This window comes from Perissodus microlepis, chromosome 11, assembly GCF_051167445.1.
Source record: "Perissodus microlepis isolate ML-2025 ecotype Zambia chromosome 11, ASM5116744v1, whole genome shotgun sequence".
Lineage (NCBI taxonomy): Eukaryota > Metazoa > Chordata > Actinopteri > Cichliformes > Cichlidae > Perissodus > Perissodus microlepis.
In genome coordinates, this window is record NC_140471.1 from 20,493,909 (window position 1) to 20,509,245 (window position 15,337).

The 15,337-nt window shown below is 41.5% G+C and overlaps 1 protein-coding gene across 5 annotated transcripts; it reads left to right on the plus strand.

Annotated features, from left to right (window-relative positions):
• Window positions 1–1,736: 1,736 nt before the first annotated feature.
• Window positions 1,737–15,287, plus strand: stx17 (syntaxin 17). 5 transcript variants are annotated; one of them, XM_084943061.1, is made up of 8 exons: window positions 1,737–1,902; window positions 2,139–2,434; window positions 4,672–4,880; window positions 4,977–5,042; window positions 9,407–9,733; window positions 10,503–10,553; window positions 12,274–12,360; window positions 14,418–15,287. In XM_084943061.1, the coding sequence occupies exons 3-8, from the start codon at window positions 4,758–4,760 to the stop codon at window positions 14,685–14,687; spliced, it is 924 nt and encodes a 307-aa protein (XP_084799187.1). In that variant the 5' UTR covers window positions 1,737–1,902; window positions 2,139–2,434; window positions 4,672–4,757; the 3' UTR covers window positions 14,688–15,287. The 5 variants fall into 5 exon arrangements, with proteins under 5 accessions (XP_084799187.1, XP_084799188.1, XP_084799186.1 ...); XM_084943062.1 differs by having other exon boundaries at window positions 2,139–2,259; XM_084943063.1 differs by lacking the exon at window positions 1,737–1,902 and adding an exon at window positions 1,909–2,045.
• The last annotated feature ends 50 nt before the right edge of the window (window positions 15,288–15,337 follow it).

Consider the following 15,337-nt stretch of genomic DNA (forward strand, 5'->3'; position numbering starts at 1 on the left):
CCCAAAAAAACACATGTTTAAACACACACAGTGGTGTTTCATTCACGCCAAATCACTGATTCTGACTATTCACTTAAACCGGTGGTGTCAAACATAAGGCCCAGGGCCCAGAATTGGCCCATCAAAGACTCTAAACCGGCCCACTGGACAGCTTTGGAAAATGTGAAGGAGAAATTGTGTTTTACAATGGTTTTTTTAAAAAAAAGGAAAAATTCTTGTTTTATACCTAAATCACAGTCTGACACATTTCTTTCATTTCCTACAGCAGCTGTTCTTTATCATGTAGAAAAACTGGGAACTGCTGATGAAATTACATGTAATTTTCGTATATTATAACTGACAGAAAGGGCAGTTTTACTGGTCCAGCCCACTTGATATAAATGAGTTTGACATCCCTGACATAAACATAACCTCACAGCAAGTCTTCACCTTAGACTTGAATGATTTACATAACGGGACATGCTTCTTCTTTGTAAGTACCCTTGATGTGCCCACATCAAGGGTACAACTTACACACGCTCAGACACCTCCTCCTCCTCCTTCTCTCTCTCTCTCTCTCTGTCTCCACAAACACAGAGACAGAAACATTTTTGATGATGATTTGCTATTTAGGCTGTCAGCTCTATTCCCTCCTCCCCCTCAGTCTGCAAGTCTGGGAGTCCCCTGAAAGTGGACAGACACACTTGCATAAACACAAGCAAACACATATGAGCACAGACACGCGCACGCACACACACACACACACACACACACACACATTAACAACATGTGTACAGCACCAGGGGAAATCCCCTGTAGCTGGGGACTGTGTGCTGTGGCCCTTTGCATTGGAGCATCCGCTGAGGGAAGAGTGTGTGGGGGGTTGGCCTAAATGTCAAAGGTAAAAGGTGCTGAAGAATAGAAGTGGAAACATGCAATAGACCCACTCACGCTGGCTGATCTCACAGTAGAGGAGGGGGAACCCCAGTCTTTCTTCCAAACGCAACACAGACAAAAAATATCACATCTAATGTTTCCTTCCACAGGATTGATGCTGTTTCACGCACGGTAAAAAGCGGTGTGGAAGACGCACAAGTGTGAACAATCTAGCATTTCTAACTTGTATTTATTTATTTGTAGCACGTGTTCATTTTAGTTTAAATGTCTGGCTGGCAAAAAACAAAAAAAAGAAAAAAAGAAAGGGCCGTGACACATTTTTGAAATGTCATACATTTTCACTTTCACAGTGTATTTTAAAAAACAGTATGATCACATATCAGGGCTGAGGCCAGCAACTTGGAAATGACTAAGCTGTGAAGTCCAAACGCCCGAACAAAATCCCAACCAGCTTAGAAATGTTAAGTAGCCACAAAAAGTTGATATCTGTGTTAATTTAACTGGTCAGTTTCGCTGTTATGTCATCGTTTATCTTTAACAAAGAACATCAAATATATTGTTTTAAATCTAATAACAATATTCAGATAAATAAGGCTTTTTGGAGGGCAGGGTGAAACTAGTGGCTACTGCATCCTAAATTTTTTAATGTAAGAAATTGAGTGTGCAAATCTTTTAATTTTTTTTAGATGAAGAACAGATGGTAAACAGTCATTTTCCTGAAGCAATAAAATGTGACCGATGGGGGAAATAAACACCACCGTCAGCGGGAGTATTATTTTAGAAACATGTCACTGATTCGCTATCAGAACAGGCATCACGGGGTAGTGATGAGGAACACTATGTTCTGCGGCTGCTGATTGTGGTCGGAAACTATTCGCGGACGTACTAGGAGCTGTTTATAAACAACACCTCTGTCCGAAGCGGCAGCGAGTTGTTGTCTGAACGTTTAAGTTTTTCTTTACAATATGGAGGCTCGCAGTAGTCATTAGCGAGTGTAAATGACTTTGTCGAGTTGTCTTTTTACTGGTAAGTGTCGATGTGTGCCCTGTGAGTTTATGTTTTCAGCAACGGGCTGATAGCTCCCTGTATCCGGGTGAAGTTACTGAATTAGCTAGTAACTCCGTCTGGGAAGTTTTCTGCCGTTCACAAAGCTCTTGACGTCCTCAGCAGTAAGCTAGTGACACTAATGGATTAATTTAGCGTTACCAGCTGGGCCAGTCTGCTGTCATTAGCCAAACTGAGTGATTTCACTTTCTGTTCAGGGACAGTTCGTGGGACGTGGCCTCGAAATGTGGACTGAAGGGAACAGTAGAAGGCGTCATCAAACCGTTTACGTCACTCCGAAGTTAATTGCCATTAACGCTGGAACAAACAAAACAACAAGTAAAATAACCTGGGGGTTTTGTTCTTGTTGTTGTTTTTGTTTGTTTTTTGTTTTTTTTTGGTATGAACTGCTAATAAGAGTTATATTGCTGTGCAAAAGTTTTGAGCCACTTGTATGTGGGCCTCTGGGGAGAAAATCCAGGACTGACTGTACCATTGTGCCTTTTCTATTCAGGTATGCTTTTAGAGAATCTGACAGTGTATTTGGGATTAATGTCATTGCTGAAAAATTAATTACCTATGGCTTTCTTAGTTTTTTTAAGATATCCCAAGCCCCAAACCATGACAGAGCCTCCAGTGTGTTTTACAGATGAATGTAGACACTCATGATTGTCTCCCTTGAAATTTGTATTCATGAGTCCATAACACCTGTTGCAACTATTTTTTTTTTCAATTTGGTTTTTGTGTAATTTGGCACTCCTCAGCCTTTTCACCACATTTCTATTCCGTATGAAAGGCTTCTTGACAGCCACCCTTCCACTGAGACCATTTCCAATGAGGCTTCAGTGAACAGTTGGTGACTCAACTAAAGGACCAATTTCATTTATTTCTTTATCAAGATACACTGCTCACCATGCCGAAATATTCCAAGTTTTTACCTAATAGCTGTTGGGAATCACCATGTTGGTGCGAACACACTATTTTATGCCTGTCAAACTGTGTGAACTTTGGATTTTTTTCATGGATTCGACTAGGGCTGTGCGATATGACCAAAATCGCATATCCCGATATAAGAATTCTATCGTCCGATAACGATATAAATAACACAAATGTAACATTTTCTGTAAATTCTGTGAATTTCGGGCAGCTCGACTTGCGGGAAGTGTTTCCAGCTGCGCGTCATGTGGCTGGAGTCGAGTGTTTTAACAGATGCATGAAACGATACATTTTTAGACATAAGTTGTAACAGCCACCGTTTTCTTTGTGAGTATTTATTACACAGTGTGCTGCGGGGAAAAGCCTGTTCTAACGTTTGAGTCTAAGGTTTATTTTTTTAGCACCTGGCGGCTCTTTTTTACTTCTCATCCGTTAATAATCAGCTCTTTCACGTGATTCAGTTTATTTTGAAAAGTCTCAACAGGATCTTGAGCTTTATTGTGAAAGGTTTATGTGGAACATAAACAAGCGGACATGCGATGGTGTTACCGTCGTTGTTGCTAACCATAAAGCATAAAAACAGGCGCTTGTCTGTCTGTAGTGTGGTTATATTAAATATAAGAGAAAGAGAGAACTTTAAGAAATTAATATAGCCACTACAGTGACCATCAAAACGATGAAAAAAATATTGCCGTAAACAGTTTATTTTGCGACACGAAACAAACGATAGCGTAAAATGAAACGATAGACATTTTTATATCGTCATCCGATATATATCGTTATATCGAACAGCCCTAGATTCGACTAAAACGAGAACAAATTGTGTATTTTTGGGACAGGCTGCCAGTAAAAATGTTTAACCAATTTTAAAATGTATAATTTAAAATTGGTTATTTGCTAAGTTGTCTGTTTTCTGAAGGCATGTCATTGGTTCATCACTTGATTTAAGTGCCTTTTATATGCTTGAATGATACATATATCAGTTTTATTATAAACATCTACAGTACAGTGTGAATACAAAGCTGCAAGCTAGTTATCCTCACCAAAGCCCAAATACATGTCTTCAAATGATAGTTTAAACATTAAGATACACGAAAAACTGAAGTTTTATCTAGTAACTGTCACTGTTTTTTGTTTGCTTTGTTTCTATCATTTTTTTTTTTTTTTTTTTTTTTTTTGCCATTTTTTTAATGACAGTATTTACTGTACTTAAAAACATTTTGACAGTGTAAACACTTCTGTTATGCAGTCCTGTGGAAAGCTGAGTACACCCTTTGATTCAGTAGCTTGTAGATCCAAGATTCCACCACAGAATTTCAATCAGGTTGAGGTTTTAACTTTGAGCTGTTGCCCCAGCTTGATTGTTGTCATTCTTAGCTGTTCTGTTGTGGATTTGCTGCTGTGCTTTGGGTCATTGTCTTGCTGCATGAACCAATTTGGGCCAGGCTTTATCTGTCAGACAGATGGTCTCATATTTGAATCTAGAATACTTTGATACACAGAGGGGAATGGCTTGTACATGTCTGTTTTCATAAACAAATGCAAAACGTTAATGACTTAAGCTTAACTATTTGGTGTACAACAGTTTGGCCTGTTTCTTTGTTTGTTTTGTTTTGTTTTTAAAAAAAAGGATAGTTAAATATGATTTTCTGTCACACCCCAGTGTAAGTAATGGTCTGATCATGGCCACCCTTGTGCAAACTGTCTGGTTATGCGGCTGGACGCTGGCCTTTTGAGGTGACAGTTTTTTCAGACTTACATGTGCCGCTGAGTTTATTAATTTTGTATATTAAAATACTCTGCTGGTATTTACAGTATCTGTGGGCGCAGCGAGATAAAGCTGAGCAGGTGCCTTGTCAAAGTTACGCAGTAGTGTTGGCTGTGGGCAGTCAGCGGGACACATGGCAGAGGAAGGCAACAAGCTGACACTGAGGCGCCTGGAGGCACCGATCCACAAGTTCATTAAAGTGGCTCTGCCCACAGACCTGGAGAGACTGCAGAAACACCATAACAACATACTGAAGGTGACGGCTTAAATCTGGCTGCACACAGGATCACAACCTCACTTTCAAACTCTTACTTCCAGCCTTCAGATAAATAACTCCTAGTTTCTTTCACAGTACCAGCATACCCAGCAATGGGATCGCCTTCATCAGGAGCATATTAATGCCAGCAGAACTGTTCAGGTATGAAGTGATAACCTGTGAAGTAAATAGAAAAAGCAGAGGCGTGTTTGTGTGTATGTGTTTGTTTAGTGAATGTGACGATTGTTTAGAGGATGACGTGACTCACTGCCTATTGAAATTCCTGAACAAGCACGACTCTGCGTATTATATTTTTTGTCTCCAAAATGTGCACCCCATGACCTCTTAAATATCAGATGTTGATGTTTCGGATTTGTGCCTGTCATGTTGTTCCAGTTTGAAGATCGAAGTAAAGACCGAGTAAAAGGGCAGCAACCGGTGTCTTTATCCAGTGTTTAAACAGGCAGCATTTGTTGTGACGTCTGAATGAAGGAGAAATGTGTCAGTCATCGTTACTAAGCCTGTTTGAAATGATCTGTCACTCAAACAGAGGCCTTTTGAAACGTGCCAGTATAATAAAATGAATACTGATTTGTGTGAAATAAGAGTCACTGAGCAACAGAAAAACAGCAGCTTCGCAGAGACAAGTACTCAACATAAGGTCCAGCCACTTTCAGACACACCTTTTGCTCTTCCTCAGCAGATAGGGTTGATGGGAGGTGAGAGGTCAAGTTTTCTGAAAATCTTGTGAATGCAATACCTTGAGAACGAGGGGACGTGGGGTTTTGGAATTCATACCTTCAGTGTATCTACTAGGAGGCTGAGGGGTACCACTGGCCACCGCCAGTATTTTTTTTTAATTTATTTATTGTTTTACAGTTGTGATGGAGGTGTTTTGACAGTGAAGTATCCAACAGCAGAAACCACTTTTGAGACTGAAGCTACAGTCTCCCTCTCTATGTCACCAGCTACCCTGCATGATGTTGATGACAAGAAAATTGCCTCCTGTTGAGCAAATCAATAGCAACGAAATCTGTTCAGCTGGAATTAACAGCATGTGTACATATACACAAACGCGTACTTTTGGAAACAGCGTTATCTATATAAATTTACTAAATCAGGACAAGAAAAGAGCTGCTGCTAAACCTAGAATCCATCTTTCTTGTGTTGTGTCCGCGTGCGTGTGAACTTGTTCACATAGTGAGTGTGAAATGCCTCAGGGGATGTTGTTGCCTAGAAGCCACCATGTCTCTGAAGGTGAAATAACTCCAAACAGGCACACATCTATCCTCTCACCATTACCCGGCGAACCCTCAGGGGTGCACACAGAGTGCTTTCCCATGTCTTCATGGTGTAAATCCAGAGTAGGAGTTTGTCTGCCCTGCTTTAGATGTTTTTCTGTGTGCTTAATGTTCAAACATAGGAAAATAGGTTGGTTTATGTCATTCAGAGTTCCTATTTTAATCATTGGCACTGCATGCTTATGTTTATTTATTTTATCTGTTTGGAAAAAAGCCTGTTTTCCCACCCATCACCATAACATACTCTCCAGCTAGCCTAGCACCAAGCTAACTCCCAAGAGAAGATTGCAGACAGACCTCAGTAGCCCCACTTTTGCCACACGAGCTACTGCAAACACTTTAACACAGGAGAGCAGAGTCTGTACTGTTTTTATTTGCGGTGTTTGTGTTTGAACTACATACAGTCACAGTTAATTTGCAGGCTAAAAGGCACATGACCTTAGTGTGTTTTTTGCTTCTGTGAACAAGGATATTCATATTCATGTCATGTAATTAGCAGAATGTGTTATTGGCACATCTCTGACCCCCCCCCCCCCCCCCCCAAAAAAAAAACAACAACAAAAAAAACAAAAACAAACAAAAAAACAAACAAACCTGTGAACCCAGGTCATGCTGCTGCCTGGAGGGATGATTGCTGCGATGTTCCTCAGCCTCATATCTAAAGCTTGCACCACTCTTCTTTTATATTCTGCTAGGAAAAAAAACAATATGAGTGCAACAATGTATTGAAATACATGAAAGCGTACATAGAAATACAGGATCTGAGGCATATCAGAGTTTGTACAGTTCTAACAAGCTTGAACGTTAATACTTTGTATGACAGCCTTTATTCTTCAACATAGCCTGAACTCTCTTAGCCAGATTTCTTCTCATTCAAAGCTCTTCTTTGGGTGTTGTCTGCCTTTTCTTCCATTCTCTGTCAAGGTGATCCCACACTGCTCCAATAAGTTTGAGGTGTGGGTTCTGGGGAGGCCAGTCCGTGACTGATAGTGATGTGATGTTTGTTTTTCTAACCAATTAAATTAACAGACAACTTAGTTAATTTATGTGTAAACACAACACTAGTTAATCTCTTGAGTTTGGAGCCTTGCTATGCTTGAATTACTCGGTGGTCAGTGCTAAGTGGTTTAAGAAACAAACATTTAATTCAGTTTTATTTATATAGCGCCAAATCACAACTACAGTTGCCTCAAGGTGCTTTTTATTGCAAGGTAGACCCTACAATAATACATAAAGTGAAAAACGCAACAATCATATGACGTCCCTATGAGCAAGCACTTTGGTGACAGTGGGAAGGAAAAACTCCCTTTTAACAGGAAGAAACCTCCAGCAGAACCAGGCTCAGGGAGGGGCGGCCATCTGCCGCGACTGGTTGGGATGAGGGAGGAAGACGGGATAAAGGACATGCTGTGGAAGAGAGCCAGAGATTAATAACAAATATGATTCAATGCAGAGAGGTCTATTAACACACTGAGTGGTAATCAGTGATAATCGACAGGTACAAGAACACGACTGAAACGGAGTAAAATCAGTCCAAAGACAACCTTTGAATGACCTTCAGAAAGTCTGGTGAACTATTGTTCAAGATGACTTTAAAAAATAACAGGACAGTCTGACTGCTTGGAAGTAAAATATGACGGCTCAAAACCTTTGCATAATACTCTAGTTCACATCATTTTGGCAATACAACACACTGAATATGTTTGTTGTATTGCCAAAGAAGTTCATTTAGCCAATTGCTAAATGGGCTAAATGAACAAGAACTTAGGTTTTCTCTTGAATTCGACTGATGTTATGTGTAAAGTAAAAATCATTTTGTTTCTTATTGTGTGAATGGTTTATATGTTTTTGGGCAGAATTTGTTTCAGTGATGGAATATATGATTGTTTTAGCTGTGAGTTGAATATAGTGAACTGTAAGGCACCTGCTCAAAGCACCAAAGGAAAAAAAAAGTTTAAAAATCTCATCAGAAGCATGTGTCTTCACAGAAATCATTGAATTCAATTCACTTTTAATTATATAATGTCAACTCACAACAACAGTTGCTTCAAGGCGCTTTATATTGTAAGGTAAAGACCCTACGATAATACAGAGAACTAACATATGACCCCCTATGAGCAGGTGCTGTGGCGACAGTGGGATGGCTCAGGCAGGGGCGGCCAGCTGTTGCCACTGGTTCGGGATAAGGGGAGGGGGACAGGACAAAGTAACCATAGTGGTGTGTAAACGCATAATGAGTGAAAAATGTGCGTCAACAAGAAACATTCATCATGGGAAGCCCTCATCAATGTAATTAAGAGAGGATTCAGGGTCACATGATCCAGCCCTAACTATATGCTGTATCATCATCTGTGTGTATCATCTTAAAAGAAGAGAGTTTGTCTGTCTCCCAAATCCCAACTGGAAGCTGGTTTCACAGAAGAGGGGGCCTGAAAACTGAAGGCTCTGCCCCCCGCTCCCCCCTTTTTTTTAAATATTCTGGGAACCACAAGTAAACCTGCAGTCTGAGCAAAGTGCTCTTTTTGGGTGATATAAATCATGACCTGGTTGCTCAGAAAACTTAACATTGTGACCAAGAACCATTTTAATTGTTACTGAACTACACCCTGCAGACGTATCACAGTGCATCTACTAATGATGACGTGCTTGTGCTCTTGACAGGGTGACAGGATTTAATGTAAACGTTAAGGACTCCCCATCGGCTGAGCTATAATGTCAGGTAGCTGTGAGCTTCCTTTAGCTGGCGGATGTAGACAGCAGAAAGAAAGTAGTTCCTACATGAAACCGCTTAAAACAAGAGTGTGGATTTTATTTTTTTATTTTTTAAATGTCACCTGATCATGTTTTGTGCTTTGAACACAGAGTGAATGCCATCTAGTTCCATTAAATGAGGGAAGAAAGAAATTTCACAACTCTGATCCAAACAGTCTTTATAACTGGAGTGTCTGCATGCAAGAGGGAAAATGTATGTTTGATATTGAGATGATTTGAGATGTTACTATTTCCATACAGATTGGAGATTTTGGATTTGTTATGCCACGTCTGCCTCGTCACATTTTCTATTTTTTTTTTTTTTCTTGCATGTTTTTGTTTTGGCAGTGACGGCTGTATTTAACCACAGGCTTGCTTGTCCTTCTGGCCGTCCAAGTGTCCCTTCTCCCTCACATTCATACCACTCACTGTCATTCAAACTGAAAAATGTTCTCTTCTTCTGCGCCTCTGCAGCAGCTGAGAGCCAACATGAGAGAGATGGAGAAGCTGTGCACTCGGGTCCGTGCTGAAGACGCCGACGCTCTGGAAGCGCTCATCAAGCCGGTCAGAGACAGGGCGTCAGCCGCCGCACAGGACTTCCTGCGTTTGCACTCTAACCCCGAGCCTCAGCCCGCTCCAGCGTCACCACCTGCCTCTCATTCATCCAGCTGTGCATCCAGTAGCTGCCACACTGATGACAATACGGGCGACGTACCAGGATTTGGCAGGCAAAGCCAGGTCCAGCTTCCAGAAATCCCTCCTGATCAGAGAGCAGCTGAGTCCTGGGATAACCTGGAAGAGGTATGCACGTCTGGAACAAGCTTTAGTCTGCCAGTCATAGTCAGATATGTTCTAATTGTTAGGTAAGCTGTATGTATGTATGTATCTATTTATCATGTCCTTGGGAATATTCACAAATGTCGAGCTTTAAGCCTGTGTGTTGATTATAAATAAAAAATCATTTGTCTGTTATGGTGGGGTGTTATTATCCTACAAGTTTTGACTTATTTCTTTGCTGTGATCTCATAGCAAATAAAGAAGTCGATTTATTGTTTCAGGCATGCAATCTCAATCTCTTTTTTTTTTCTTCTTTTTTAGGCCTAATAGGATAATAGCAAACCAACAAAACTATGCCTTACATATGTTGCTGTATCCACAGTCGCTGCTATTGACTGGGTGTTGTTCTGTGGTCCTTTTTAGTGTGCTGATAGAGAAGCGTAGGATGAGGGGTTTCTCGTATGCATGAACTCTCACCTGGAAAAAGACTTAAAAAGCAACACAGCAGGCGTTTTTTTTCACAGGCGACATGTCATAGTTATCAGCATGGTACGAGAACCCTGAAACTCACACAGCTAAATTTAAATTCATGATTTATTTCACATGTATGCCATGATATCTGTTCCTGCAGACACATTTAGATCTATAGCACATCCTAATTAGTCACTCTCGTTAATGCAGTTATGAATCCCATTCACTGACAGTCTGGACACTTTGTAGCTGTAGATTTGTACGATAAGCACCTCAAACAAATCAATACAGCATTTTAATTTATTTTTTTTCCCCCTTTCAGGATCTGAAGGAGCTGAGCGGTTTGGTGACAGAGTTTTCTATCCTCGTCCATGTGAGTACAAACGCTCAGCTCTGCATTTCTTTGTCTACATGTGTGCACAGCCACCCCTGTGAACAAAAACAATGTGACAGAGGTCTGTGCACCTCCAGGAGGTGGGTGGTGTGTATTTGACCTGTGTGTGTCTGTGTGCGCGTGCTCGCTTGCGTTGCTTGGTAAGGCCCCACTGAGACAAGCTTACACAGAGCAGCTCCGGAGTAGTGCTGGGGCCCCAGAGGCCCTTCAGCGGAGGAGAGATTCAGAAGTAGATGAGTGAGAGTGAAGCAGGGAGAAAGGGGGGGGGGGCAGGTTTTCACAGGGGGAGGAGAGAGGAGGGGAAACAAGGGATACATCGGAGCAGGTGGAGAACAGACGGCTCAGATTATCACTCTTATCCTCAGGGATGGAGGGAGGCTGAGTGAAGGAGAGATTAACAGTGAAGAGGAGGGCGAGTAAAGATGTAGCTAGGCTGAAAAAACACAAAGAGGCACGGGGAGGGGGTGTGGCAGAAAGAGCATAGACATGTTGTGGTGTCTCAAGGGTGAAAGGAGCCGTTAGGGGAGTAATATTCCAGCACTCAGCCACAGTGGAAATACTGAGTGAGTGTGAGTGTGTGGTTGTGTCTGTACATGCGTCATGTTTGTGTCTGTTCCGATGTTGGGGCGCCTTCAGGCTTATCTGTATGTTTCTGTGTCTGTACTGAGGCAGAAACACAGCATTAAATTAATTCTCATTACAGTATTATAATATTAGAGCTGTCTGATTGTTTTGGAATTACTGGTGCTAAATGTTATAAACTAACAGCTACGAGGATCTTTTAAACATTCACCAAAACTCATGAACACAGTCAGAACATGGTTAACGTCAAATAACTGTTCTAGTCAAGATTCTTTCTTTTGTGAGTGCTGTTATTATATCTGGTTATATTAGGATATTTTTCTTTTAAAACAAAAGTGAACAGTGGGTCATGATCACTTTTAATGGGAGAGTTACATTAACAGTTTTGGGCTTTGGCACTTTTGGTGGAGCTAAAAAAGGAGCTAAAGCTTTTTTTCCCACTTTTTTCTGACATTTTACTGGTTAAATTATTAGTAAAAGCCAAATCTGCAAATTTTTGATTAATCGGAGTAATTATAATAATTGGTTGTTGCCGCTCATTTTATCCCAATTCTCTGTGCCACTGCAGCTTTTAAGCTGGAAAGAAGAATGGTGCAGAAAATGAAAATGTGAAAAATCTAACACACGATCTCTAAGTCTAGGGTTACAGGTTTAAAATCTCCGAAACCATCACAAAATAACAGGAAGCTTTCACGCGGGTATTCATAAGAGAAGCGGATTTTTAGTTCGCGAGAACGAAAGAAAGAAAGAAACTGTTTTGAGGAAGAAAAATGCTCCGGTTGTTATTTGGTCACTGTGTCCATCCAACCCTCACATGGAGAGAGACAGCTGCCACTCTGAATATTTCATGAGATCTACACAATGCCACACACACGCACACGCCATATGACCCCCCACCCTCACTGAAATCTCCCTTGAATATACCTGCAGCCTCCAAACACACCCCTCTGTTGTTAACTTGTCCTGCAGAGCAGAATTTGGATGGGTAAAAAAATATCTGCACAACAATTGTGCTTACACGTGTGTCTGTGTGCGCGTGTGTGTAAGTGAATCTGCTTGCTAGCATATGAGTGTGTGTGTTAATACGTGTTGTGTGTGTCTAACCCCTGCGCATCAGTCCCAGCAGGAGAAGATTGACAGCATAGAGGACAACGTCAACACAGCCGCTGCCAACGTGGAGGAGGGGACCAAGAGCCTGGGGAAGGTGTGTATTAATGTGTGTGTGCTGATAATCTGATGTGTGTGCGTGTGTGTGGTGTTTGGGAGATGGGGAGATCGATGGCACTTTGCCTCCCAGCCATTCCACAGCGTTTGTCCCTATTGATCTGTTCGAATACGGAGGAAAGCTGCAATTAAGGAAATAGAGAGAGGAGAGGGATGGAGAGAGGCGGGATAAGAGGGGCGACAAGAGACAAGAAGAGAAGTGTGTTTGTATGTTTGCACGTGTGTGTGTAGCATTGAGAAGAGGTTTAAATGATTGTTTAATAGTTTTCCAGGAGCAGCACTGCCTTTAGCTTAGCACGCCCTTACACTGCTCTGCGCTGAGTGTAAGTCAGCAGACGACTCAGTGCCCTTCACACGTATTACACACTCGAAATGTCGAAAGGTTTGTGTGTAATACCCAGAATGAATCACCTGTTTTTGTCAAATGGCACACACGCGCGCACACACGCACGGCAGCGCACGATGAAAATGAACAATCGTGCTTTTCGGTACAGATTTTCCTGACTTTACATTTAGTTTGAGAAATCTAAGAAGCCGTCCATGTTTGTCTTTGTTTTGAGCTCACTGTGGAGTAATTGGACTGTAATTACAAACACTCAGAGATGGCGATGACACACAGTCACACCTGTAAATGCTTGCATAACTAAAAAAAACAGCCCTCTGTCATTTGCTTTCCTTTTTTGCTTCCTTTAGGACTATCTGCTTGCTTTTGAGTTTTCTGCCAGCACCAAAATACAGTCAGGGTAAATTTCTTTTTTTGAGATCATGACGTAGAAAAAATGTATTATATCAGCCTCTCTAGCACAGCTAACACTACTCAGTAATCTGCAGAGTAGTTGAGCTTAAATAAAGGGTCAGAACAATATTGACAGGCATCTTGTTTTCATAATTTTATCATTTTTCAGTTAGCTAATGAGTCTGTGTATGAAATGTTTTAAAAATGTATGAAAATTGTTATTACCCAGACCAGGCTGACTGTACTGTTGTAGCAGTACAATCAGGGATATTCGATTAGCAGCAAAAGCATCTTTTGGAAGAAATCAGGCAAAATGTATTATTTTATTAAGATTTTCTACCTTAAAGTGGACTTTAAATTGTGAATCAACCAAGTAAAAAACAAACAAAAACATCTTTGTAAATTATTTGAGCTCTGCATCAGGGTCTGTGCATACAGACTGTGCCGTTAACAGTCAGGACACACTGACCTTTAAACTTTTTTCAATAAAGCATTCTTTTTAAGCAGGTTCTTTAAAATTAAATTGACCCAAATAAACAAAACGAAAGCTGACCTCTCTGTAAGGTCACGGGTAGATGGAGTGGGCCGCACATTAGAGGAGGTTGTGGAGAGATAAGGCGGATGTGAAGGACGTCAGATGTTTTAACGCATTTGAAAGCTTGTAATCTGTCATCAGGTCAAACGGCATTACACACAGACACAGACTCATAGTCACACACGACACCCACGCTTCCTCCACCCTCCACAACCTGCACCCAGAGTCCTTTTAACTCAGCTCAGATGAAATTAACATTCCCTCAACTGCCACAGGGGTGGGGACAAGCGATGCCAGCTTTTGAACTAGATTAATTTAATGGTGAAGTGTTAATCAAGTGAGTGTCCGTGTGTGTGTGTGTGTGTGTGTGTGTGCGCGCGCGCGAGGATGGTCAGGGAATCAGTCATTAATTGCCATCAGCAAAGAGCACCTTCCACTCTGATGATAACAGCTGTAATAACACACACAGCCCACATCTCTCTGATTTTTTTTTTCCTAAATGGAGATAATGAAAACGCTTTGATGCAGCCGTGGAAATGACGGTTTACATTTACACACGCGAGGCTGTTTGTGTATTTATTTTCTAATTTCTCCCTTCTTCTGTGAGTTGATGTGTGATCATGAAAGACGCATCCAAACTCTATCGCTGTCTTGAAGCCACTAATGCCACCAAAGGTGTGTGTGTGTGTGTGTGTGTGTGTGTGTGTGTGTGCGCGCAGCGGTGTTAAATTAAACTAGAACATATCTCTTTTTCCTGTCTCTCCAGGCAGTTGGCTACAAGTTGGCGGTGTTGCCGGTTGCCGGGGCGCTGCTGGGCGGTGTATTAGGAGGCCCACTTGGCCTGCTGGCTGGCTTTAAAGCTGCAGGGGTGGCTGCCGCCCTGGGAGGCGGCGCCCTGGGGTTTGCTGGTGGCAACCTGGTCCAGAAACACCGCCGAGCCAAAGTGGATCTACAGATGAAACAGCTGACGGCGACGCCATCACCACCACCATCACCACTACCAACAGATGAACCAGAGGCGAGGAAGGACAAATGACCCATCAGCCCCTGGTGTTCCACTGACGGTCCTGTATTGACTGACCAATGAACACCTCTAGTGTTGTTGAGCTTCAGAGAGACTGAATGTCAGGTGCTCGCCTAAAACATCGCTGTTACCAAGCACTGTGTAAAACAATTATGTAATGACGGCCTTAATTAAGAGTCACACGCTGATGTTCCAGGGTGAATGGTGTTTCTGTGGTGATGTTCGTTTTATACACCACTGATTTTATGTTCTGAACACAGCACCAGTTATTTATACTTCAGGGTTTGTTTTTTTTTGTTTGTGCTTTTTGACTATTGAGCACAACTCTCTACTAAAAACAATGTTCAGCACTTAAATCAAATTACTTTAAGACGGTTTTGTCAGACCCTACCAATAATGTGAGCACAGTTAATCCATGTTGCTTAGGCTCATTTCCAGGGTGTTCAGGTTTACCGATGGCTATGCCTCAGTTGTTTGATGCCGATAGTAATGTGAACAGCTTTGTGTAAATTTAAGTGATACTTGGTTTTTATAAATTATATTGATGCACAAAAAGTGCTACTGTCCATATCTTATTATCCTGCTGCTGCCAAATAAAACATTTCTTTTTAACACTGGCTCTTCACTGGATAAACAGAATGAACCACAGAAATGACAAAGCT

Bases quoted from the DNA above. Each gene is read 5' to 3' on its own strand.
- stx17 (XM_084943061.1), top strand. From the start codon at position 4,758: ATGGCAGAGGAAGGCAACAAGCTGACACTGAGGCGCCTGGAGGCACCG. The intron at 5,043-9,406 runs GTATGAAGTGAT...GCGCCTCTGCAG, and splicing joins ATGCCAGCAGAACTGTTCAG to CAGCTGAGAGCCAACATGAG. The intron at 10,554-12,273 runs GTGAGTACAAAC...CCTGCGCATCAG, and splicing joins AGTTTTCTATCCTCGTCCAT to TCCCAGCAGGAGAAGATTGA.